This window comes from Acanthochromis polyacanthus, chromosome 9 (assembly GCF_021347895.1).
Source record: "Acanthochromis polyacanthus isolate Apoly-LR-REF ecotype Palm Island chromosome 9, KAUST_Apoly_ChrSc, whole genome shotgun sequence".
NCBI classification, from domain to species: domain Eukaryota; kingdom Metazoa; phylum Chordata; class Actinopteri; family Pomacentridae; genus Acanthochromis; species Acanthochromis polyacanthus.
The window spans coordinates 32,045,420-32,070,120 of NC_067121.1; the positions used below are offsets into that span (position 1 = coordinate 32,045,420).

General features: G+C 41.1%; 2 protein-coding genes across 3 annotated transcripts; one reads left to right on the forward strand and one right to left on the reverse strand.

The window, feature by feature from the left end:
* Window positions 1-788: 788 nt before the first annotated feature.
* On the reverse strand, window positions 789-9,186 carry LOC110950747 (protein zyg-11 homolog). Its single transcript, XM_022193503.2, has 14 exons — window positions 8,983-9,186; window positions 7,233-7,398; window positions 6,082-6,881; window positions 5,755-5,895; window positions 5,154-5,330; window positions 4,837-4,901; window positions 4,454-4,553; window positions 4,154-4,204; window positions 3,551-3,712; window positions 3,409-3,456; window positions 2,993-3,193; window positions 2,853-2,905; window positions 1,976-2,073; window positions 789-1,721 (listed from the first exon to the last, which is right to left on the reverse strand). The coding sequence occupies exons 1-14, from the start codon at window positions 8,983-8,985 to the stop codon at window positions 1,540-1,542; spliced, it is 2,247 nt and encodes a 748-aa protein (XP_022049195.2). The 5' UTR covers window positions 8,986-9,186; the 3' UTR covers window positions 789-1,539.
* On the forward strand, window positions 7,301-24,178 carry LOC110950746 (angiopoietin-related protein 1-like). 2 transcript variants are annotated; one of them, XM_051953234.1, is made up of 6 exons: window positions 7,301-7,415; window positions 12,420-12,596; window positions 16,376-17,214; window positions 19,288-19,481; window positions 20,595-20,865; window positions 22,349-24,178. In XM_051953234.1, the coding sequence occupies exons 3-6, from the start codon at window positions 16,413-16,415 to the stop codon at window positions 22,534-22,536; spliced, it is 1,455 nt and encodes a 484-aa protein (XP_051809194.1). In that variant the 5' UTR covers window positions 7,301-7,415; window positions 12,420-12,596; window positions 16,376-16,412; the 3' UTR covers window positions 22,537-24,178. The 2 variants fall into 2 exon arrangements, with proteins under 2 accessions (XP_051809194.1, XP_022049194.2); XM_022193502.2 differs by lacking the exon at window positions 7,301-7,415 and having other exon boundaries at window positions 11,866-12,596.
* Window positions 24,179-24,701: the final 523 nt, after the last annotated feature.

Consider the following 24,701-nt stretch of genomic DNA (forward strand, 5'->3'; position numbering starts at 1 on the left):
TTTTGGCCATAAGTCGTATTTTTGCACCTGTCATTTTTCCCTATAGCCGTGTCTATTTCCAGCTTTTTGCCAGGCGCCTACCCTTCTGTTCTGCGCTTCACAGAACATCTGCGATTCTGGTGCAAATGAAATGGTTTAGTGAGCTATGGAGATGCTTGGATTTTAAGCAGGCTAGTTGTTTCCCCTCAATAACTAATAAGAGCATGCCCCAAAATGTTGAACTACTTCCTGTAACTCCTTCCTTCCTTGTTTTTCCGTCTTCGTCTATTTGATAGTCTTTCTGTGGCTGTCTTGTGTGTCACTTAAATATTAATACACTCCTTGAGACACGAACACAAACTTAAGATCTGATTAACGCAGCGCACGTCATGATTACCCTTTGGCTCTTCTGTTTACTTCCTCATATACTGTCTGTTCTACTCCACTGCAAAGCCAGTATACACTCTATGGAATAACCTAGAGCCCCTAGATAGCATTGCACTTTTCCCACACGTCTCATGACTTGAACTTTTCACGCTAACGTCACACTATGTTCACTATAGGGTGCTTGACCTTTAATCCCATGGCACTTCTGCACACGGTTTAATGTTTAGAGGGCGAGCTGCTCTTAAATGCTGATCCCATATCAGCTTCGGCAGCTCTTTTTCCAAGCAAATAACCTGCCACCGGCGAGGAAATGACTAACCTGGCTGAATCACGATGCACGCAAAGCCACATTCTATTTAGCAGATCCCCTTGAATTCCTTTAGGGGGTTTGGAAAGAAGGTGAATCGAGGGTGGTGGTGGGGGGCAACTTAAAAGTTGAACATGGTGGTTCAACTCAAATATTCATGTGAGCTTGTTAATCCAGCTTTCAAAAGGAATTATTAATAGGCCAACTTATAATAGACAGTCTAGATGCCTATGAGCGGTTCTGTCTTCCAGCTGCATTACATAAAATATAATGAATTCTGCATCTAGGATACCAGAGGGAGGGAGAGAGCAGAAGAGGGAGAGGAGATGGAACTTATTTTCCAGGGCTTTATAATGCAGCCTTCAATGCAGACAGAAAAAAAACAGCAGATCCGACCTGCTTTGGTGTCTTGTCGCTGATCATACACGATCTCAAATCTACACATTTAATGATTTTTACACAAACACATCAAAAGGGCAAATCAGCCCTAAAGCTACAGTGCCGCAGCACCCTCTAGTGACTGGCTTTTGAACTATATATGATTTATAACGCAATCTTTGCCTCCAGCTTCAGTTAATTTGGAACACTCCATTAAGCTCAGACACTTGGTCTAGTAGCAATTTGACCTCAAAATTGTGCAAATATTCATTAGGACATTCTCTCTTCTCTGTAGACAACAAATCTGCTTTCCAAACTAAATCAAAAGCATACAGTAACAATATTCATACTCTTCATATACAATTTACAGAATACAGTACATAATTTATTCTATTACACTTAGATTCCAGGAGGATTGACTTGAAGAATCTGCACAGACGCAGCTCAAAGACATTGAATGAAATACAATCTATTTCTTTACAATTTCGTCAAGAGTTTCGAGGCTCCGTCTGGCTCTTGAACGCTCCCGAGTGACTCTGGTGTTCCTCCACCATACACAAGATCCTGTCTGACAGTTCTTTAATGTCGCTGTGCGTGTCGGGATGTGCAGTCAGAGCTTTAAGAAGTTCAGTCAGGCCCTCCTGCTGCAGCATGCGGCTGTAATGTGAAGCTAAAGGATGAAGACGAAAAGAAAGCGAGAAGAAGGTGAGAGAGGAATGCAGCCCAAGCCTCCGCACCACTTAACTATTAATAAAACAGAAGGTGAATATGAATAAATTCATGAGGTGTAATGTTTTAATTTATGTAATGTATTTAACGACGAAGTTACAGTCAGCTCTGTTTTACATCAAAATGGCGTCTACACATACAGTGACCCCGAGCTAACGTCAGTCAAACCTCTGCAGTAGTGTTTGTGTGTCTTACTGTGCTGACTGCAGACCAGATGTATGGCCCAGACTGCCCACAGCTGCACTCCTGAGGGTTGACAAGGCTGAAGCAGAGGGCAAAATGGACGGAATGACCTGGAATGTGAAGATCACAAAACAGTACACTAAGACTAAACATGAGCAGAAGTGGACTTTAAACATTTGGTGGTTTTCATCTGTACCAGATGGCCAATTTTGTTCTGCATCAGTGCAATCCAGGGTATTTGAGCTGAGGTGTTAGACACAAAAACCTATTTTGAGTCATATTTCAGAATGTTTTCTTGTGACTGCCTGGGCTTTCTTTGGCACTTGCAATAGCATTGTGGGTTTTACACCTCTCAGCACGTGTCCAAATAAACAATTCTGAACATGGAGTTTCAAGCTAGGCATTTATTCCATACATTAAGGGAGCCAAAACTACAAAATATTTTGTATCTTTGTGTCACAAAGAGACTATGGGCTGTGTAATTGATAGAAAATTATTTACAGTGCCTATTAAAAGTATTCATCCCCTTGAAAGTTTTCCCTTTCTATTGCTTTTCAACATTTAATCACAGTCAGTTTATGCCATACTTTGTATTTTTAATTATTTGGCATTACTTTGTAGAAATCTGTTTTCACTTTGGCATGAATGAGTCTTTATTGTAATTTCTTATTCATTGAATCACTGTTTTACATTGAGCATAATTTAATGTTAAAAAGCAATAAAAGGGGAAAACTTCCAAGGGGGGTGAATACTTTTTATAGGCACACCATAGAAAGTGCTATGCAAAATGTAGTTTATATCTAATGCTAAGCAGACAGAATGAGTAAAAGCATTGAAAATGACTCTACAAATCTCTCTTTCTGTTCTGTCCAGTTTCCTTTGCTCTCACCTGTAAGACACCATTTCTCTCTCCAGCTGGGTCCAGGTCATTATGGAATCATGCTGCAGAGAAAAGGAAGATGCATTGAAAGGGGCCAAGGGTGGATTTTATCACCCGTTGCATGAAAACCCAGCATCCAAAACACACACCAGCTGCTCCAGTATGGTGGTTCGGAGCTCGCCTTCCAGGGTCCAGGCCTCTGCTCTGGAGGAGAGGTGCGCCAGAATCCCTCCTGCAAAGTACCGGACCCCCACCTCCACCTGGGAGTCCTGCAGGAGACTGAGGATGTGCTCCAAAAGGTCCTCCTCCATCAGGTCAGCCTGTAGCTCCTCCACCTCTGCTATGTTGTTCTGCAGCAGGGTGAAGCACCAAGATGATAGCACAGTTAAAAGCAAAACTAACATAAAACGTAAGTTGGCAGGGCGACATTAGATTCAGAGATGTACTGTTTCATCTACAACTGCCTACAGATAAACTTCAGTTCCTTCTGTTCAGCTAAGTTAAATATGAATGTAAACTGGACACATAAGTATTAACACCATGAATATGCATATACTTTACCCACCAGAAGGCCAAGAACTTTCTGCTGAATAGAAGGTTCACTGTAGTAGGACTGCAACGCAAATAAATATAGGAGGCAGCATAAGAGGAAAAACATTTGTCAGGGGGCATTTCTGTCTGTCTGTGTATTTTCTGTCCTCTTCTACCTCCAAAACCTCCTCGTACAGCTCCAAGCCCTGGCATTCGATGAAGTTGCGAGCAGCCGCCGGCATCTCATCTGTCAGGTTCCACAGAGCACTCAGGGCAAACTTCAGAGTGGAGTCTACCACTCCCACCATGGCTTTCTGCTGCACTATAGCCAGCAGCTGCTGTTAGACAGACACAACAAGGAGTGAAAAATGACCCAGGCAGACCCAGACAAGACAGAAAAAAGGAAATAATTTCTACTTTTCCAAATAGAAATCAAAAATCCAGCAGGAAATGCGGGCTACACCGGCTGCAACTTGCTTTTCTTCCAGTAAAAGGCTTACATTTCAATTTGTGACATTAGACAAAATATAAAAGAAGATAAATGAGGTGTGGAGAGCAGCTTGATTACATGGACAAAATGAGGTGACTGAATAAACTGAGACGGTGAGTGCATGAAGCGATGGAGTGACAGTAAGTAGGTGAGTGTGTACATTAAGTAATGGAAAATAAGCAGGTGAGAAACACAGTGAGCGGGTGAGAAGTAGAAATACGCCCATGCACGTCTAGTGCTGAGCCGGGGTCAGTTGTGTAAGTATGAAACTAAACCCCCTCGAATGTACCTTCATAATAAAGACGTCCTTGCTGAGCTGTGCCGTCTCCTCTGTGGACAACTGCACATGAAACAAACAGATGAGCTCTCCTTTGAGTTCTATCCATTCTCTAAAATGTCAAACTGCAACAAAGAGCGCTTTTATCCCACAGGGAAATTGGCCACATTTAACTAGACTAAATGAAAGCATGCAGCTAGCTGCTGAAACAAGTGTCACTGAGGTGCAGGAGCTTTCAAAAGGTGGGACTAACGGGTGCCATGCTATTTTCCCGCAGCACGCTAATGCACAGTGAGTGAGCAGAGTCTTGACCTTGGCCACCAGAATGGAGATGACAGCCACAGCCATCCTCTGAAGGGTCGGATCCTCGTGGCTGCTCAGCCAGTTAATCACCAGCGTGGCGGCTAAATACCTGAACCATGATCACAGCATGATTGTGAGGAACACGGTATTATATAAATACACCAGCGATGCACAGACAAAACGTTGGGAAAATCTCAGTTCAGGTCTGCATTTTAACATCTGGAGGAGCTATTTCTTTTGGCAGCTGCATCTCAAGACAAAATATATTTCAGCTGGATCCCAATTTGTTGGAAAAACACTCTACTGCAATTCTATTAGTACACTGATTATTTTGGCTACTGCCGGGACGTGGACTCAAAAGTCATATTACAACTGAGGGAAAGTAAACTAACTTGTCAAAAGGAACATCCTGAAGGATATAGTCACTGCAGAGCGCCAGCAGACAGTTCTTTTGGACCTGGAGAGATGGAAACAGTCTAATGAATAGAAGAAACATATGGGTGTAAGAAGATATATGTGCGCATATGGAGCAACTACAAATGCTGTCTGAAGGTGGCAGAAATGGAGCTGTAACCAACTGCAGAAAATAATAGATCAGAAGCTGGTGAATGACAAGCCAGCTGGGAGCAACAAAAGCATTCAGTGCCAGATTTTGCTGTTGTGTAACGACGTATGATGATGGAAATGAAATCTGAGCTGCTCTCCTGACCTGATGGTGGTTGGGGAATGTCTTCATGGCATACAGCAGCTGGGCGACGGTGGAGCTGAGCAGGCTGACTGACATGGCCTCGGCCAGGTCCTGAGTGGTCAGGTTGAACACACAAGCTGTGGCCACCAGGTGGATGTGCAGAGAGGTGGGATGGCTCTGCATGGCACTCACCACCAGCTACAGAAAACAAGACGTCCATGATATAATCACATGTGCCTCAGAATTAGTAATGATTTGCCCTTGTCAGTACTGGGCTGTTAAGAGTGGAAACTGGCTAGAACAATTCTCACCACCTAAACTACTCACTGAGCCAGACGTGCAGCTGAATTGTACTCTTTATGTGTCAGTCTGTACTATAAATCCCCTCATCAGCCATCTCTGTGATTACATCTACAGTAATCAGAGCATCGGGTCACAGGACATTCAGACTTTAGCTGTACTAGAGGGTCTAACTGAGCTTGATTTACAACATCAATATCCATATAGTTACATGTCTGTTCATCAGCTAAACTTGTGTTTTCTCCGCTCCAGTCGACCTATGTGACAATGAAGGAACCAGGTCAATGAAGGAACTATCAAAGAAGGAACCAGGTCACAGCACCTTCAACATTTCTGGCTGTGGTTTGTCAGCGTTGGTGGTTAGATTGTAGAGATGGACGAGGGCCTCCCGTATGAAACACTCCCGGTCTCTGTACCTCCTGAGCGCCTCACACACCTGGTTCTCATCAGCCTCTCCTGTTACCTGAACACACACAGCAGATCAGCAGGAAATGCAGTGGGCACATTCAGTAAGTACACAAACAGAGCCTCAAGTCAAAGATAAATGAGAAACTTCTGCAAGAATCAAGCTCATATGTCTCCGTACGGCAATCTCTGATGGCCTCATGTATCACAAACTATTTGTCTGATGCTCACAACAGATCCTTACTTTGAGGTTTTTCTTCGAAGAAAGGACGTCACAGGAGCTAACCCCGGTGGCCAGCAGGCCCAAGAAGACCAGTCCACTCCTGGACTCCACAAAGGCCTTGATTGCGGCTTCACTGATTCTCTTCCGCCCAGAGATATCTAAAGAAACAAGTGATGGCAGGACCTCGGGAGTCCCCTCCAGAAGCTGCCACACTGTCTCATCTCCAACTCGTCCATCACTGTCATCCACAGCAAAGTGATCGTCAGAGAAGTCCAGATGTCTGAGAGCGTGAAGCTGGTTGAAGACAAAGAGCAACCTGGCAGGCGACATATCCAACTGCTGCAGCTTGTGGGCGATTAAGAATCTCAGGGTGTTTTTGCACTTGAAGAGAGCGGTAAGCTTTGAGATGGAACTGCAGGAGATATCCAGAGTCTCCAGGTGAGGTAGGGTGCAAATATCCTCCAGGACAGCATCACTTAGGTCCGTGTTGGCAACGTTGAGCATCCTGAGGCCCTGCAGGGAGCTGAAGCCCACATGGACTCCACCATCCTCCTCCAGAGACTCCCAGTCCAGACGTAACCCACTGAGGGACAACCTCTGCAGGCTCAACCTGCATTCGTGGTTGGAGGCCAGGCCTGAGATGATGTCCGCCACGGTTAAACCACCAGAAACCCAGGAGGCATCTAGTTCCAGGAGCCGGTGAGGACAGAGAGCCAAACGGAAAGCTTCTGCAGACACCGGAGAGGATTGAATGGAGGCTCGACGCAGACGAAGCTCTTTGCAGTTTCGGAAAATCCCAACTGTCGTGTCATTCAGTATCCCTTGTTCAGAGAAGCAAACAGAAGGAAGGAAAAAGAAGCATCATTTCAACCACAGTTATTTTTGAGAAGAAGAATTTTCCTGCTATTTCAGCCAGACGAATGCCAACCTTCGGGTGAAGTTATAACTCATTAGATAATAGGGTCAACTCGGGATAATGATTTCCGAAAGTTTAATTAACTCATGTTTGTAAGGAGAAATCCAATTAACTTCAGATCACAGATTAATTACATTTAAAACAGGCTATAGTATGATTTTACACTGATTTATTTAACACCCTGGATAGATTTTTCTTTCTTTCACTTTACCAACATACTGCTATCTTCTGAGTGTTTTGAGTCTTCCTGACCTACCTTTAGTTGTCATCTTCTGCAGTAGCTGGTCGGCCATCTCCTGTGGGAACAACGGCGCCCAGACGAGGCTCATGGAGCCGTCTGCTCGTACGCTGCACAGAGCATCCAGGCTGCAGCACACCTGAGCCAAGCAGAGGTCGCACAGCGCCAGGGGGCCCTCAGCATCCTGCAACACATCACCAGGTAATTAGAAGAGTCAGACTGCTGCACAAGTACTCACAGCGAAGTCAGAGGTGAAAGTGGAGGTATGTCAAAAGATGACTTCATCAAATTAGGGAAAAATATTTATATAATTGTCTCACTTGGCTGAAAGATAAGACAAGGTGAGATCAGATCAGATAACATAACTTCAAATAAAACTTTCTTAATCCCAAAGGAAATTCTTGTGCCAGATACTGCCCAGAAAAAAACATGTGACATAAGAAATGCCTAAAAGTAAAAAGCAATAAGATATTTAAGTACAGTTTCTGTCCACAGGCCATCAGGCTATCAAATCTGACTCACCTGCATTATCTATAAATGGCAATATTTTGCACATATCTCCTGCCTTTGTATGTATCCTTTGTTTGTTTACATATGACAGCGCTGCACAAGATGCCAACATTTGCACATATAATTTATTTTTAACTATTTTCACCTTCTTTTATTTTTATTTTATTCTATTTTTTTTTCAAATTTCTTTTTATTTTATCTTAGTTGTGTGACAGGAACTGGCAAAATAAGAATCTCGTTACTCGGGGTAACCGCTGTGTTTCTGCTGTGTGTATGACAATAAAGTTCTTGAAATCTTGAGTCTTAAAATAAGGGCAGAATAGAATTGTGAAACGTAAGGCAGGCATTGTTACAGAGATCATAAGTAATATCCCACACAACAATGAAACAAATGAAATTAAACATATATTGTATCTGAAAAATAAAAATAAAATGAAATATTGTACATTTTGACAGTGTTTTACATGCAATCATCAAAATGATGCCGCTGAAAATGAATGTTACACATGATATTGAAGTATTACACCTTAAAATGCCCCTCTGGCTCTTGATTAAAACTCTCAAACTGATCTCTGTGCACTGAGAATTTCCCCCCCATAACAATAACCTCTTCCTGCTTTAAATTAGCTTAAAGTGTACAACTATTTTTACTCAATAATGCGCAGATTTAGAGAAGCAGTCCCTGCCACTGTGAGGCACATCAGCTCAGTTAAATCTAAAAAAAAAAACTTTCAAATATGAAATATTGTCATGAAATGCAATGCAACACGTGACTTAGCTAAAAATGCACAAACCATTAAGAAGTACTAATGCAATGATGTATTTTTAAAAAACTGTTTAGATCCAAGTGTCCAATGAAAGGCTCCATTATACATTTATTGTGCAGTAATAACTCCCTGCACTATGCTCTCCAGGCTGGAGGTTTCTCTTCAATGTTTTTTTTCTCCCCACATTCATAACACACATATAGACCCTGACAGTTGCCCCTCAGGCTTCCTCCTCGGGGCTCATCAGATCCACACTGACACAGGATCTCTAACGCTGCAGGAGTCTAATTTTATACGCAGCAGACGAAGCTCCGCACGGGAGTAAAGCCCGTTTAAAGCCCCTAATCCAGCCGCTCTCTGTAGGGCAAAGTGGACGAAAGCAACTGGTCCTGCAGTTGGCTCGAACTAAGCGTTTGTCACCGAGACAAAGTGCACGAAAATATAAAAACACGTGGGCAACATTCCATAGAAGTGAAGGGGGTCAAACTCACCATGCTGGAAAAGTAAGAAGTCGGTTGGAAAGAATTTTTAAAAAGCAAAACGAAACAACAGCAACAAGTCGCTCAGCGAGGTTTAAAATCAAGATGCTCCATTGAAATTACAATTATTTGTCATGTTCTTCTATATAAACAAGTAAACAATAAATAAATAAATAAAACCCTCCTCTGTTTTGATTACAGTCGCCGCTGTTGAAAGCCGAGAGTCAGCTGTCACTGCTCGGCCTCCTATTGGTCGGTTTACATGACGTCACCAGGAGACGTTTGTCGTGATTGGATAAACATATTTTTATATGTTTATATGGCAATGACAAGGACAACAAAGATTTAATTTAATGTATTTATTTATTTGCTTTTGTGCACTTAATTTGATTGTCATTGTATCCACCTTATTTATGTATTTTATTCATTTTATCATGAACTTATATGTTTTCTTTAAAATATATGTACACTATCAGTCAAAAGTTTAGACACACCGTCTCATTCAATGCTTTTTATTTATTTGTATTATTTTCTACATTCTAGATTAATATTTTTGTTTAAAACATCATTCCATATGTATTCTTTTATAGTTTTGATGCCTCAGTATTGATCTGCAATGTCTAAAATAATTAAATAAAAGCCACTGAGTGAGAAGATTTACTCAAACCTTTGACTGGTAGTGTATATATAATAAAAAGACTTGTTTATTTAACTTCAATGCTTTTTTTTAAAAAAAATCTTACTTTTAAGATCCTCCTCTGGTTGTTGATTAAAACCCTCAAACTCACTTCAGTGTATCAGTTATATATTGCGATTTTCTTCCATGAAAAAATTTCTCTCTGCCTCAAATTGGTTTTAAACTCGATTCCATTGTTTGCCCTTGAATATGCCCACATTTAAAGTCCATAGCTCTACTTCTATCAATCTACCACTCACTGCACCACAGCACACCAGCTCACTCTTGGCTTTACTCAAACACTTTAAAATCACCCCTCAGTTTGCAAAGGTAAGTTATAATGGTGGAGTGATTCAGCCATCGGTCCTCAGGTTCTAATCAGTATGTCTCTGGTTCTAATCTCTGGAGTCTTTCTACATAGATGTTCAAACTGGAAACCAACAAAGAATAATGACACAGAAAGCCCCACATTGCAAGGCAGGATTGGTTCCTTAGTTTTTTGTTGCATATGAAACCCAGGAAGTCAAATCAGTACTCTATAGTTTCTTTGTATAATTAGCACTTTAAGTATATTTTTGCTGCTAAAACGTATGCAATGCAAAGTTAAATCATTAGTGAAGTAGTTTTGTTTGTATTTTACTTGTATTTTTATTGATAATCTTTCTGAAGCATAAGATTTTGATATTAGGCATTTTTTTAAACCACTGATGAAAACCATTTCAAAACAATTTTCCTGTCCATTTGACCAGGTTTCACAATGAAGTGTGTTATATAGTTGTAATAGTAGTGGAACACTAAGGATTCATTTTTTTGTCTATCTATCTATCTATCTATCTATCTATCTATCTATCTATCTATCTATCTATCTATCTATCTATCTATCTATCTATCTATCTATCTATCTATCTATCTATCTATCTATCTATCTATCTATCTATCTATCTATCTATCATGTAGGATTAAAGCAATACACCTGCAACGTCTGTAAAGGTAAACTTTGGCAGTGAAGTATTTTAGCCACAAGGAGGGGCTAACAGTAAGAGATGGATTTTAACTTTTAACCAGTGGAGGAAGTAGTTGCTTCCTTTACTCAAATGAAAGTAAGGAAAAAAAAAAACAAAACCCAAACATGTTGTTACAAGTAAAACTCCTACATTCAAAAGGAGGCGTAAGGAAAAGTACAAAAATAGTAGCACCAAAATTTACTTTAAATACCTAAAGTTAAAGCACTCTTTATTTAGAATTGGATTATAAATATTGACTGCAGCTGAAGCTCATTACTTTAACACTGCTGAGCAGTTTAATCTATAATAATGGCACTGTTTATGAGTTCCTTTATCTTCTGTATATCAAAATTGTGCTTCAGTACATGGCATAAGTAAATAGCGTAAATAGTTACATTCCATTACTGCCGATGTGACAACTTCAGTTAAGTTTGCCATAAATTCTTATAATAAAAAATGAAATTTCTAAGAATACATCAATACATAGGGCCAAACTGCATTTTGTCCATTAACAAAAAAATGAATATAATTTAAAAAAAATGTAGTGTAGTCTGTAATGATGTGCATAGAAGATCAAGGGCAACATTTGAAGGGACAACCTTTTTTAAAACCCCTTTAATGTGGCATTAGAGAATGAATGAAGCATGGAATTATCTCAACATGACACAAACAAGTCCTTTTTAAATTAGGGTTTCAAAAAACACTCAGAAACCATAAAATTACTGGATATTTGCATTCTGACTACTTTAAATGACATGATGCTCACTTGCGAGCAGGTTGTGGCCCTCAAATGAACAAGAAAAGAGCAAAAAAGAGAATACTTTCAAATGATAAACACAATTTGGTTATAGTAATTTTTTTCTTTTCATTCTAATTCCATTTATTTTTAATTCAACAACCCCTACTAAAAAAAAACGACCACCACGGACACACACTCTCTCACTCACACCCACACAAACATATGCGTCACACACAGGCGCCCACGCACTGAAACGCATGCACACACACACACACACACAAACATTTCTGCATTATGCATGTCCTGTCTTGATCGCTCATAAGCAAAACTGTCCTCCCACATGCCTAAGTATGTTTCCACATGCAGAGAATCCCCGTGCTTCAAAGCCTGTGCTTCCTCCTCGATCCAAAACATTTAGCTGAGGGGCGTTCTTTTTGTCTGCAAAGCCCCGCGCATATTGTCCTCATAACCAAATAAACACAGCTGCCAAAAGCTCTTGGACTGCCGCTGGAGACGCACACATCCCCATATACGGGGTAAACACAAAAGAGACGCTCACATCCAAAACAGACCTCCTATTATTGTGCTGAAGCTACTGGGTCACCAGAATCACTCAGTCATTAGATTGGAGCTGATAGGAAACAGATTTGTGAGGAAGGGTAAGCAGGGGATGAAGAAGAGTTCTATGAATGAAGCTGACAGATGAGTGTGTGAAAGTGATGGGAAGAAAGGAGGCCATCAACTTCAGCAAGCATGACTGACGTGTTGCGTGTGCGGGAGACAAATGAACCTTGCAAACAAGACTTATGAGAATTAAAATATGACATGAAGGCTGATTTTCACAGTCTTCACCCTTCACTGACTCACTGGGCAGCTGGATCCGTCACTTAGTGTTTTTTGTTTGTGGTGAAACCTTATATCAGGAGGAGCCTTTCCTTTCTTTCACAAACTTCAGGCGGAGGAAGGCAGGGCCAAGCCTTTCCTCTGCTCAACAGGGAAAATCATACCATCAGCCTCCCTCTTTCGGCAGATGGACCACCCTTCGCTGTTCTCTCCTGGTGGACAGAGCTTGCTGGTGCCACAGCAGTGTGCAGGCCTTCATTCTCAATGAGAGCAAAGGCAGAGGGGGACTGAGAATGGAGCACATGAACCTGCAGAGGAAACACAACTGAGAGACCACTTGGACTACTGACTCAACTTACTACCGGTTAGAGTTCTTTTTTTATTGTTATTTCAGCTTAATTGTGACATTGATGTACGAATATGTGTGTTGTTCTTCAAGGAAATTGCCATCATTTTAGTTTTTTTTTACCATTGTAAAGTTAAAACATGGAATCTGTTGCAACTAACTGAAAATAGTCTTCTTGTCTTTTATGGCTCCTTTAAAGAAGCTGTGGTATGACGGTGAATCTCTATCATTTAAACAAATTAAAGTAAATCTGGTCTGAACCTTTTGCTTATATTCACAAAGATCATGTATCAAGTCGTCTCCTCAGCAGACGGAGCTAATCAGCGGCACCATCAGAATAACTTGTGGGCTAATTGGCACCGTCCTTAAACTCTGTTCGCCCAGAGCAAAAGCCACAACAAAGTTAGAGTGGAAAATGGGGGATTTCTCTTTTTCACTGTATTTATTCTGTACGTTGAACTCACAACTTGGAGAAACATTAAGGGGCTCGTATGCGGTAGATTTCCAAGGCTAACAGCAAATCTTTAAATTGAGGAGCTTAAAAGTAGACAGTTAGAGCTCAGTGGTACCACTTAGAGTCAGTGGGCTGTTTTGGATGAGTCCCCTGAGTTGGGAAAACCAGCCACCACAAAGTCTGAACCGTCTAGTTGCAAGGAGAATATGGATGAGTTGGCTGGAACTGGTCGGGTCTGGCTGTGAGGAAGGGAAGGAGAGGAGAAAATGCCTTTTTAATAAGTCAACCAAAAAAAATGCCTCTGTGGCAGACTTGATGAAGACCAGCAGGGTGTGAACGACAGGGAGAAACCTGGTGGTAATAACTGCGGATGAGAGTCACAGCCCTGGCTGAGGAGCCTCTGTGTAAACACTGTCACTCCTGTCAGGCCGAGGCCTGTGAGATTCATATTGTGGGGTTGGAGACGTACAGACGCGCCAAATAGCTGAGACCGAGCTATTGAAAGGGATGGCCTGTGATTACAGAAAGACAGGAAAAAGTCCTCTATGGGTAATAATAACTGAGTGACAGTGCCAAGGTGTCTTTGAGCTCTGACACATGGCCCTGTTTTCCTTTTGCTCTCATGGTTATTAATTTATGACAAAATAAACTGTCGCTCATTCCATGTATTAAAGTTAAAACAGGGCTTCAGGGGAGAAATCTGTGCTGCTGAACATCATGGTTATGAAAAAATGATGTTGCCTCACACACTTTCTTTCCATCAATTAGTCATTGTACCTCACAAATATGCAAAAATCTGTATTTTTTTTCCTTGAGGTAAGCATGTTTTTGTGGATGACAATGATACAAGGCTACTATTCTGCTACAGCAGCAGTTCAAGCTTAGGTAATGCTCTGGGATCTGTCCCGCTAACTGTGGTCAGTACTCTTCAGTGCAGCTAAACATCAAGAAAAGACCACAGAAATGATTTAAAGCCTCTTCTGTCTCTGTCTTGGATTCATTTAATTCTGCCTCTGTGGCATCTGTAGCAATCCTCAGTGGATTTGTTGTGAAGCGTGTCAATGTAAAGTGGGTCATACTGTGTGCCAGTCAGAAGTGTTAGATGAAGGTTACTAAACCTCCTTGGCTACATCCCCTAGACTGCCTTCTGGTTGGATTTTGCTCGACTGCCAAAATCAGCCTGAAGTTGGCCCGGCAAAGAAGCTCCACTTCTCAAGCCAAGCCATGCTATTGAATATGGAGGGAGGGATCTTTCACTTAGCCTGCACCCACCCCGCCTCATTCGTTGTGCTGTCAAAACCAATGAGATCAAAACACAAGCGCTCTTTCCAAAAATAGACTCCAGAAAACATTACTCAGAAATCAGGGATCCCTGTTCCCCCTGCCGCTCCTCAAACACATCAGTTTCTATAATTCATCAATAAATTCAAATTTCTGTGTGTGTCTCAGACAAAAAGAAACAGCAGAGGTTAAGCTGAGTGTCTGAGGCACAATGATAACCACCTGTGGACTCATTTCACACATTTCTGCATCTTATGAATCCACCAGAGTTTGCCATTGGATGCCATTCTGCTAAATTGCATATTCAGTGTAATCATTGGCCACATTTCCAAATTTTCTCTCAAATATTTTCCTTTTGAGTCAAGTCTTTTGTCAGACTCTGAGTTTTTCAACCTTCTAATACTCATGCACCAGTGCAGGTACGCTGGAAGACCACAGGACTGAGCCACAAGATCTACAGAAATATTAAAAACAGATCTTGACACTTGAACACACCCAGACACCTGATACAGATGTGGCAAGGGACAAAATGAAAGAGAGCCCATGAGGGAATGTATTGAAAATGTGAGTAAAGATAACAGGTTTGTGGCGAGTGGGTGGAACTACTGTTACCCCATCACAATCGTACCACAGGGAACACTGTGCCAAAGGCAGTCGTTGAGTGTGTGGAACCAGCTGTGTCTGTGCTATATTTTCACTTTACATTTTAATGCTCACTTACTTCATACTTAGACTAGACTCTTATGTCAAGTCTCCATGTGCAGCTCTTTCCTGTCTCATGCCAGTGGACAATCTGACTACACAGTGGTTTAATTGGATTAAATCAGATTAGAGGAGAAAAGAAAACATCTGCAAGACATGAGTGTAGTTTTCTTGTTTTGTGACCGGTAGGAAACTGAACAAAAAATATCAGATCATTGGTAACAAAAAATAACTTCTTATACAATACTCTTCTATATTTTCTTCTTGTCAGCAAATTCAATGGAAAGACCAATTCCAATAATAAGGGATCCTACTAATAAATACTGCTTTCATAACTAATGCCAGATATATTTTTTTACATCTGTGCCAAAGCACGCCATTGTTGCCCAAAAGCACATCCGTGAGTCACGAAGTTGAGTCAGCTCCATCTTGGTGCTGTTAATACTACTGGCTCAGGAAGTCTACACCCCTGTAAGCACCTCTGAGGCTGTAGTCAGGCAAAGTTGAGTTATGTGCTAAATGCTAATATAAGCATGCTAACATCAGCAGACTAACAATGCTAGGATCACATAGAAAACTGTAAGGCCAAAACAAACAACCTTGATCTCTGGCACTTGTGAGAAATCGGAAATACAATCAATGTTCTCACCTTTATTACTAGACCAGAGTGAGATCTGAAAAACTCCAGATTAGATTGTGGCCTTATAGCTTTGCATGAGTGACAATGATGCTGCTGAACCTGCCCTAAAACATCTCAATTGTTGCGACAGAAATGAAACACAAAAACCACTGCATCAATTCTAATCATAGTAATACCAGGAAGCCTCTTTACTAAATGTTCCACCCTTGACAACTTTGAAAGAATGGCACCATTTGAGTTTTTTGTCGAAGATATGGCCTGGTCCCAGTTCAACATCCTCCAGAGAGGAAGGGGTTCACACACTAATGTTTAGCAGGGATCATCTTTGCCATGTTCATCTTAATTTACTTGGTAATTAGTCCCAAAACAAAAAAGCAACCAATGCTGATGGGAATGTCACTGGTGTTACAAGAAGTTAGACATGAGCTACTGGATGAACTGAAATTCTTATCAGGATGGAGATACATGAAAAAAAATCAAAGGATCGCCAAAGTCAACAGCATTAACCATCTGGGGTTCATAATTGTCTCTGCAAAATTTCATTGCAACTTTAGCCATTCCCAAAGTGGTGGAATGACAAACAGAGCAAGATTAGAGTGTAGGATACAGAGCAGGGAAGTTGGAAGATCTGAGAGTCATACCAACAGGTTAATGTTGTTTTTGTGGAAAAATGTAGAAACCAGCTATATGATTTGTGTGCCTGTCATTCATTTTTTTCAGATCTCTTGCTTGTTTGGTGATAAACAGAGGAGGAACCATGGGATCTGGAATGTGGGGCCTATTTATTCTGCTTGGTCTGTCTCTTTGGAGCAACACTCAAGCCCTCACCAAGAACCCTATCCTGTCCCGGATACGAAGGGCTCCAGAGGCCAGTGGAGAAAACAAGAAGTGCTCCTACACCTTCCTGGTCCCTGAACAGAAGATCACAGGTCCCATCTGCGCCGCCCGGGGTTATTCAACTGACAAGGACCGAGTGACACGCCTGGACGTGGCCTTGGTGCGTGACCTGCTGTCAAAGCAGCGGCGGGAGATGGAGACTTTGAAACTGGTGGTGGATGTGGACGGCAACTTGGTGAATGAGATGAAGCTGTTGAGGAAAGAGAGCAGGAACATGAACTCCAGGGTGACTCAGCTCTACATGCAGCTGCTCCACGAGATCATCAGAAAGAGGGATAACTCGCTGGAGCTGGCTCAGCTGGAGACACGAATCCTTAACGCCACCACTGAGTCGCTGCGCCTGTCCTCCCGCTACAGGGAACTGGAGGCCAAGTACGCAGCCCTGTCTGCGGTGGTGAACAACCAGTCAGTGCTGATAGGAGCGCTGGAGGAGCGTTGTATGCAGGTGTACAGTCATAGGCGTGAACAACCTCCCCTGGGACCTCCACTGGTGCAGGTTGTGCCTGAGAACATTCCAGTCAATGTGCCACGTTTCACCAATGAGATCCAGAGGGACAACACCCGAGGGTTTGCCCGGGAAAGGGGCTCTCGTTCCGGGCCATCACCCACCAGCGGTACCCTGGAAGTCCAGAAACCTCCTCAGAGAAACTTCAGTACAGAAGGTGAGTGGGTGAGAGAATGCGCTAGAGATCCATCCATCCATCCATCCATCCATCCATCCATCCATCCATCCCTTAATTTTCAATCATTTATTCCTATTTTCAGTCACAAAAACCCAAAATAGTCATGGCAAAATGTCGAGTAGTCATGACTTTCTAGGCCACCCATAACAAAATAATAATCTCTGACTTTGAATACAGCTGCAGGTGGGCTTGTGGCCTCATTTCCAAAGGTTAAAGATTTGCAAATTCAGCTGGAACTCTGCTCCCCACACTACAGAAAGAACATAAACCAGGCTGGAAATAAAAATGTTGTAACGTCTGAACTGAGGCTGGGAATTTTAAGCAAAGCAAAGAGAGCCCTGACCAACATGATTCTGCTAATCAACAGAATTTCCTGACACATTTAGATTGCCGTTGCCAAAGAATAATAAAGTGTGTAGGATTTCAGTGCAGCTGTGTATGGAAATAATCCTTTACGAGACTGTTCCATTGCATGTGAGAGACAAAATCCAGCCTGGCATGGTAGAGGTCCTGCAAACCACAAAATAGAGGCACTTCTGGGATACTTAAGGGAATGGTCTCTACCTTTATGTTATTATTGTTATTATATAATTAGCTGGGAGACAGTTCTTCGCCCTTAAAATAAACTTACTGCTACATATGTTATTAATTAAAAATCTTAAATGATAATGTTAAATTACCTTGAGAAAAGGCAGATGTTAACAAGGACAGGTTAACAAGCTACCTATTTTGAGTTTTGACCTCAAATGAAGGAAAGTAATTTTTTATTAAGTGACTTAATAGGTGGATTCTCTCCTGCTGTTCACACAGGACGTAATAAACAAGTGAAGACCTCCGGTACATACATGTGTTTTCTATTTCTTTGTCTGCCTGTGTGATTTTTTTCTTGTTTACTGCTTTTTCCTACTTATTTAACTTTCTGTCACACATTGACTTCAGAGTTTCCTCATAATGTAAACATGTTGTTGATTTCTCAGTGCTCACATGGAATCTGCCATGATACCAAAATGCAGTCACAAAGATTTGCTCAAAATTGATCAGATTCTGTCTTTTTTATGCTTTAGAGAGGTGTACTTTTTGAAAAAAAATATATGAATAACATCTTTTTAGTTCCTAGAATTTTTTTTAAATAGAATAACATTCTCTAAGACATTCTTTAAAAAATCCCGAACATTTTTAAAATTTCTTCCAAATGTTGCCTGAGAATATCCTGCCTTTGTTATTATATAGCATTCTATGAATGTTTTGTTGAACAACATTCTCAATAACATTCTAAAAACGTCCTCAGAATATTGCAGGAAAAATATTGTTAATATATCACATTTTTATGGAAGATTTATGGAAGATTTTCTGCCATCTGAGGTCTTGAAAACATCTTGAAAACATTGTTTAAATGCTGGTTTTAAACATTCTTACTGGTCATCATGTGATGTAATCTTGTTGCCTTGACAATGTGCAAAAAGCATCCTCTGAACGTTTCAGCTAAACCTGTATGTCCCCATAGAAACAATATTTGAAATTATAAATATCCTTAAAACATTATTTAAAATGGAATAAGAACATTTTTTTTTCAAAAGAAAGATGAGCGCTTGTAAAAAATGTTCACCAAACAATAATGTGAAACATTCCACACTTGCTGGGAAAACCTAAACCACAGTGACTGCCCTTAGCTTGGTCAGGCTAGCTGGAGGACAGTCGGAGTTAGTCTAAGCCAAAGATAATTAACAGACATTTTTTGACCTGTTTTTGTGATTAAAAATCTATTTTGATTCAGTTTGTTACTCAGCATAAACAAGGCAGCAGATAAATCTAATACCAAATAAGCCAGTTCTTCTGAAAGCTAATTAGCCTAGCCTTCCAAATAAGCTAAGTAGCCTTTGAACCTAGCTTTACTGTTCCCGCTACTGCTGTTTGTCTTTTGTTTATAAAAGGACACTAATTCATGTCCAATGATTTTATCTCCAGAAGTTGTTTGAAGAAGTTTTTACTGCTCTCTATTCCCAGCTGGCTTTCTTTCTTACTGCCTCCCTCTCTTGTTTTGCTTTCCTTCAGGCCCATTTAGAGACTGTTGGGAGGCGCAGGAGGCCGGACACAGCACCAGTGGCATGTACTTGATCCGACCCGACGAAGCAGAGAGGCCAGTGCAGGTGTGGTGTGAACAGGATATAGACAACGGAGGATGGACCGTTATCCAGAGCAGAAAAGATGGCTCAGTTAACTTCTTCAGGAACTGGGATAACTACAAGGTGATGACAATGGCACTTCCTCTGCCCTCCCTGTCTATTATCCTGTCTTCTTTCTTGGTCCAGCCTCTAAATACTTGGCTCATCCAGAGACAACAGTGGTGCTATTATATGACCCATCGAGAGGAACCATCTGGGGTCTTTGGGACAATTTCCTGAGCCTGACTCCTTGTGTTTTCACTTACTGTAAAATATAACGCCCTGTCAGCAGCGCTATTCGTCCGAGGTCATTTGGTTTGAGATTCCCATTATGAAACATTAGATGGCCCACTAGGAAGGTATGTTCCACAGCTCAATCTGCAGGCATTTCTTTTCCAAAACCACTACTACTATGGTGCCTTCCTGGATGGATGGCTGGTTGGTCTACACCACACCGTATGGAGCCCCTCTCATCAAAGCTCTGTGAGAATGAGATGGAGTATATCGCTGCTGGCAGCCGCTTGCAATCCAGTGTTCCATTCAGTCCGGCCAGGCTTGTGCCTGTGTAACTGGAAGCTAAATTGCTCTCTTCAACATTGATTTGCCTCTTCGCTCTCCCACAAAGCCACCACATACACAGACACATACTCGCAGCACCACAGTTGAGGCCCTGAACTGAAACCCTACATCATTCATCATCTGCTGGCTCACCCGACTAATCCACAATCACAAACCTCAACCTCCTCTACCAAGTGAAGTGTTCTAGAGGAACATGCAGAGGTAGATGGGTCATGGTTATTCAACACAAGTGCCCAGGCCAGCTTTGCCATTAGCCGTGAGTTAAGAGATCTGTTTGGTTTGAGCACTGAAGCAGGATACTGAGGATAAATGCTTATTTTCCAGCATAAACTCTACATATGTCATTCTTATAAAATTTTAGATACAACGTGACATTGTTTGGTCACAGTGCTTTTATCTTTTGAAGTCTTTCTTAAACTGCAGAACCATGCCCATATTGTCATCAAAAAGAAGTTCTCATTTGTTCTGTTAACAGTTCCACAAAATCTACAAAAACAAGTTTCAAGTTCCTAAATATTGCTTGTGTTTCTAAACTCCTGACGCGACCACATCACAAACAACTTGGATTATCTTCTGTGATCTTTTTGTAACCTTCCTTTTAATCTTCCTTTGACTCAGAGCGGCTTTGGAAACATAGACGGAGAATACTGGCTCGGCCTCGAAGGCATCTATAATCTCGGGAGGCAGGGCGACTACAAGCTGCTGGTGGAGCTGGAAGACTGGATGGACAAGAAGGTCTACGCTCAGTACAACAGCTTCCACCTGGAGCCGGAGAGTGAGGGATACCGTCTGCGCCTGGGCACATACCAGGGCAACGCCGGGGACTCGCTCAGCAGCCACAACGGCAAACAGTTCACCACTCTGGATCGAGATAAGGATGCCTTTTCAGGTAGATGAAACTGAGATCGCTTTTCATATAGTCTTCATCGAAGTGCATCATATATTGAAATTTAAATAATCTCTTTTATTATTGTGACCTTGGAATTATTTCAAATCTGCAGTCTGAGTGGTTTTGATGTATTGAAGGTGTCATATGCAATGTTTTTCACATAAACATAGCAACAAACACATATCTTCTATATAAAGAAGTGTAATGGCATCCTTACCAGAGAATGAAGTCACACTCACTCTGAGTGCTGTAATATGAGCTTCTCTGTTCGATGTTTTGGCAGCTAGTCTGGCAGCATGTACATGTGAGTGCATGTGGGTCCCTTCCTTTGAAGTTGTTGGCCTTCCCCGTGCTTATTACAGACTCAGATTGATCTCCCACACCACATTAGAAAAGCAATAGTGCAGTGCAGCATTCAGCTTGTGTCCTAAAATTCCAAAGACTTAAAAAACAAAGTATTTTATTTATGTTATTTTTCAAATTTTACTTATTACAGCCATTTTAACATGTTCTAATAGTTGTGGCTGGATGATATTTTGTTGACTCTTGTCTAAATGCAGAGAGGGAGGAGGTGTGGCTGATCTGACCTGTTTTCTTTACTCTGAGATGAGACATCCAGTGGTTAGAGATGCTGCACATGGAACCTTCAAGCTTTTGGTTTCACATTCAAGTATTCTTGAAACATTTGTAAATTTAGGTTTTCCTAGAGTAGTAAAATGTATAAAAACCCTAATATGAAGACCCCCTGACCACCAGCGGTGTAAAGTAGCCTTTTGCATTCACTGAAGTACAATAGTCCACTACAATTCACTGAGTTAATTATTAGATAAAAACAAATCTTTATTGATCTCAGAGAGAAATTTACAAATCAAACAAAGTCATAAAAACCTGCTGCACCTTTGCCAGCTGCAGTTTTCCAGTGATAAATGTGACGTATGTCCCTAGGTGATCTGTCCCATGTTGTCTGGAGACCCACGAGGACGAATGACACAATTCACTCACTACCTAAAGAAAATAAATATTTATAATCATTCTCTATCAGTGAACAAATTGTATAAACTCTTTAAACTCCCACTTTTTTCATCATCAGTTGTGATGAATCGAGAGTCAAAGCTCTCAAGCAGCTTGTTCTTTGGCAAACATCATGCAAATAAGCACCTTACAACTTTCTCCAAGAAATTGTCTTTTGCAACACAGCAAAACTGTTACGCTCTATGCTATTGAAAGTGTTCTGCTCCTGGAAGCTCCACATTAATTTGCTGAAACACTGACTACATTTGTGGAGTAAAAGATCATTGTTATCATCTTTCGAATTACAGATACCAAAAGGCTGCATCTTGACACAACATAAACTAAGTGGTTGGAAAAAGTGGTTTCTGTCATTATAGTGATGCTTTTTGAAAACAAAGTTGAATGTTGTCACTTTTCTCTATGAACTCACCTCATCATTGAGCTAATCTTCTCCTGTGTTTCCAAACCACAGGTAACTGTGCCCATTTCCATAAAGGAGGCTGGTGGTACAATGCCTGTGGCCAAGCCAATCTTAATGGTGTCTGGTACTCCGGAGGAGTCTACCGCAGCAAATTCCAAGACGGCATCTTCTGGGCTGACTACGGTGGAGGCTTCTACTCCATGAAAGCTGTTCGCATCATGATCAGGCCCATAGACTGAGAAGATACTGTCAACCAGGCTGGTTGAGGAGCAGCTATAGAGGCCAGAGCAAATTTGAAACTCAAATTATGACTCCGTACGTCAGCAGTAACTGGTTGAACTTTGATCGAAGAACCACACCATAGGAGATTATCAACCATCAGCTGGTGACCTGAACTGCCTCCTGTAACAGACTGAACATTGTTCTTATTATATCATAATAGATGCACACATAGAGGGATTTAGAGGACATGACTATTTATAGTAAGCCATGCAGCTCCTTCAACCACCTAATGCATATGATGGTGAAGGAAAACTAAGAATAACTGCCAATATTTTGCAGTTAAATAATGCAATCTGTCTTTCTGATTAAGAAAGTGTTTTTCTCATTACTGCAATACTTCATGGAGAACTTCACTACTGATTGGTACTGATTTCATTTGCAAGCTTTAGCTTCCTACCTCGCCAGGATAAATATCTGGAGAAAACACTCTTATATGGTATTCAACTTGCTATAGTTGCTGGGAGCTGGATAGTACATTTTGGTAATACCAATACACATTTTTTAGGCTTTGTATCCACTTCCTGATCTGAAATGCCAACACCTCAATGAGATGGAGTTGGCTCATTTGATAACCAAAACAACAATAGTGACTATTTTATTTAATCCCTACTCTTAAAATGATCTTTATACTGCATGTTAAAGCACTTTGTCCAAGTGCAGATGACCAGAAAGGATAATTTATGTGTATAATTAACTTATCATAACAGTGAAAAGGACCAGGTGTCCTGAGGGAACAGTAAATGATCCTACAGAAAAAAGGACTAATTTCCTCCACTGACTATATGACAATCATTCACAAAGTGTGCTTAACACATATGGACATATGCTGTTATATGTTTTTCTCATATGGCTGTTGATTAAATTTCAGTATGACTCTGGGAAGCTTGAGCATTGTTGGGAGGGAAAAAAAACGGAATTGGGTTTTGTTTTGAGTGGTTTTTGAGCGCCAAAAATATGCCGACCAAGCGTGTTGAGAGTTATAGGCATTGGGAGAGACAACGAGAAACACATTTCAGAGAGCTAGACAGGATGGAGAATGAAAAAGAGAGGAGGGGGAAGGGAGGAGGGGATGAACTGGGATGGAACTGGTCCAAATTTCCAAGTTATTTTTTCCATGTCAACCCAGACCCCACAATCTTCCTTTTAAATACTTAGAAATGTACATTCTTTCCGCACAAAAGTGCTTGAATTGTATGTTTTTGTAAAAATATCTTTCATTGACAAAGTCACGGGTCCCTGCGCTCTGTAATCACCGGTAGGGATGGAAAGCAGCATCTTTTTTGGCTAAACCATCACAGAGGAGAGGGGACTTTAAACTGCTGGGTCTGCTTTGAACAACAGCACTGCATCCAAAACACACGAAAGGCAGCATTCATCTGAAAATAGACTCCCATATTGTGCTGTTTTTTCTTATTGCCCACAATGGCCCTTACACCCATCTCTTTAAACAACTTTTATGTAGCAACGAAACACGAAAGGAGGGACACCGGTCAAACCCAGCTGGACATGGAAACATGTTTATGGACATATAAAAAGGCTGAATCTAATAAAAATGCATTTATATTCCTGAAATTAAACAGCAATAAAAGCTGAAACGGATGAGTCACAATGCTTGGCAGAACAAGATGACAAAACTAACAGTAAATGAAAGCATTTTGGAAACCTTCAGGAGATGTTCTTGTTCCAGCCATTTCAAAAGTGTTCTTTCCATGTGCAATACTGATTTATACTATAAAGTACATGACTTGTTAGTTATTAGTCATTGTTACAAATTGATGCACATTCAAGAGTCGTTGATGTTTAGCAGCAGGAATTCTCTTAGATGTTCCTGGCCGTGTTTGCTTTGTGTTGACAGGAAAAGTGGTGACAAGACCAACGAATGCATCGCAAAGACATCTTACAGTGATGACACACTGATGTGGATGACTGGCTAGAGCAAGTCATCAACTAAAGCCTTGTAACCTGGACTTCATTAATCCCTCTTTCTTTTGTCTTTGCTGTTTGGTCACAGTCACACAACACATAGAGTTTATGTGTCAGTATACATGCTGATGTTTATTTAGATGATCTATTTCAGTTATACTGAACAATCAACACCACCAAGTACTGTGAGCTACATTAG

Coding starts and splice junctions, on each gene's coding strand:
- LOC110950747 (XM_022193503.2), bottom strand. Junction 5,331..5,754: donor CACAGCCAGAAATGTTGAAG/GTGCTGTGACCT, acceptor TGTTTTCTGTAG/CTGGTGGTGAGTGCCATGCA. Junction 2,074..2,852: donor AGAGAAATGGTGTCTTACAG/GTGAGAGCAAAG, acceptor TTCACATTCCAG/GTCATTCCGTCCATTTTGCC.
- LOC110950746 (XM_051953234.1), top strand. CDS start 16,413: ATGGGATCTGGAATGTGGGGCCTATTTATTCTGCTTGGTCTGTCTCTT. Junction 17,215..19,287: donor GAGAAACTTCAGTACAGAAG/GTGAGTGGGTGA, acceptor GCTTTCCTTCAG/GCCCATTTAGAGACTGTTGG. Junction 19,482..20,594: donor GGAACTGGGATAACTACAAG/GTGATGACAATG, acceptor CCTTTGACTCAG/AGCGGCTTTGGAAACATAGA.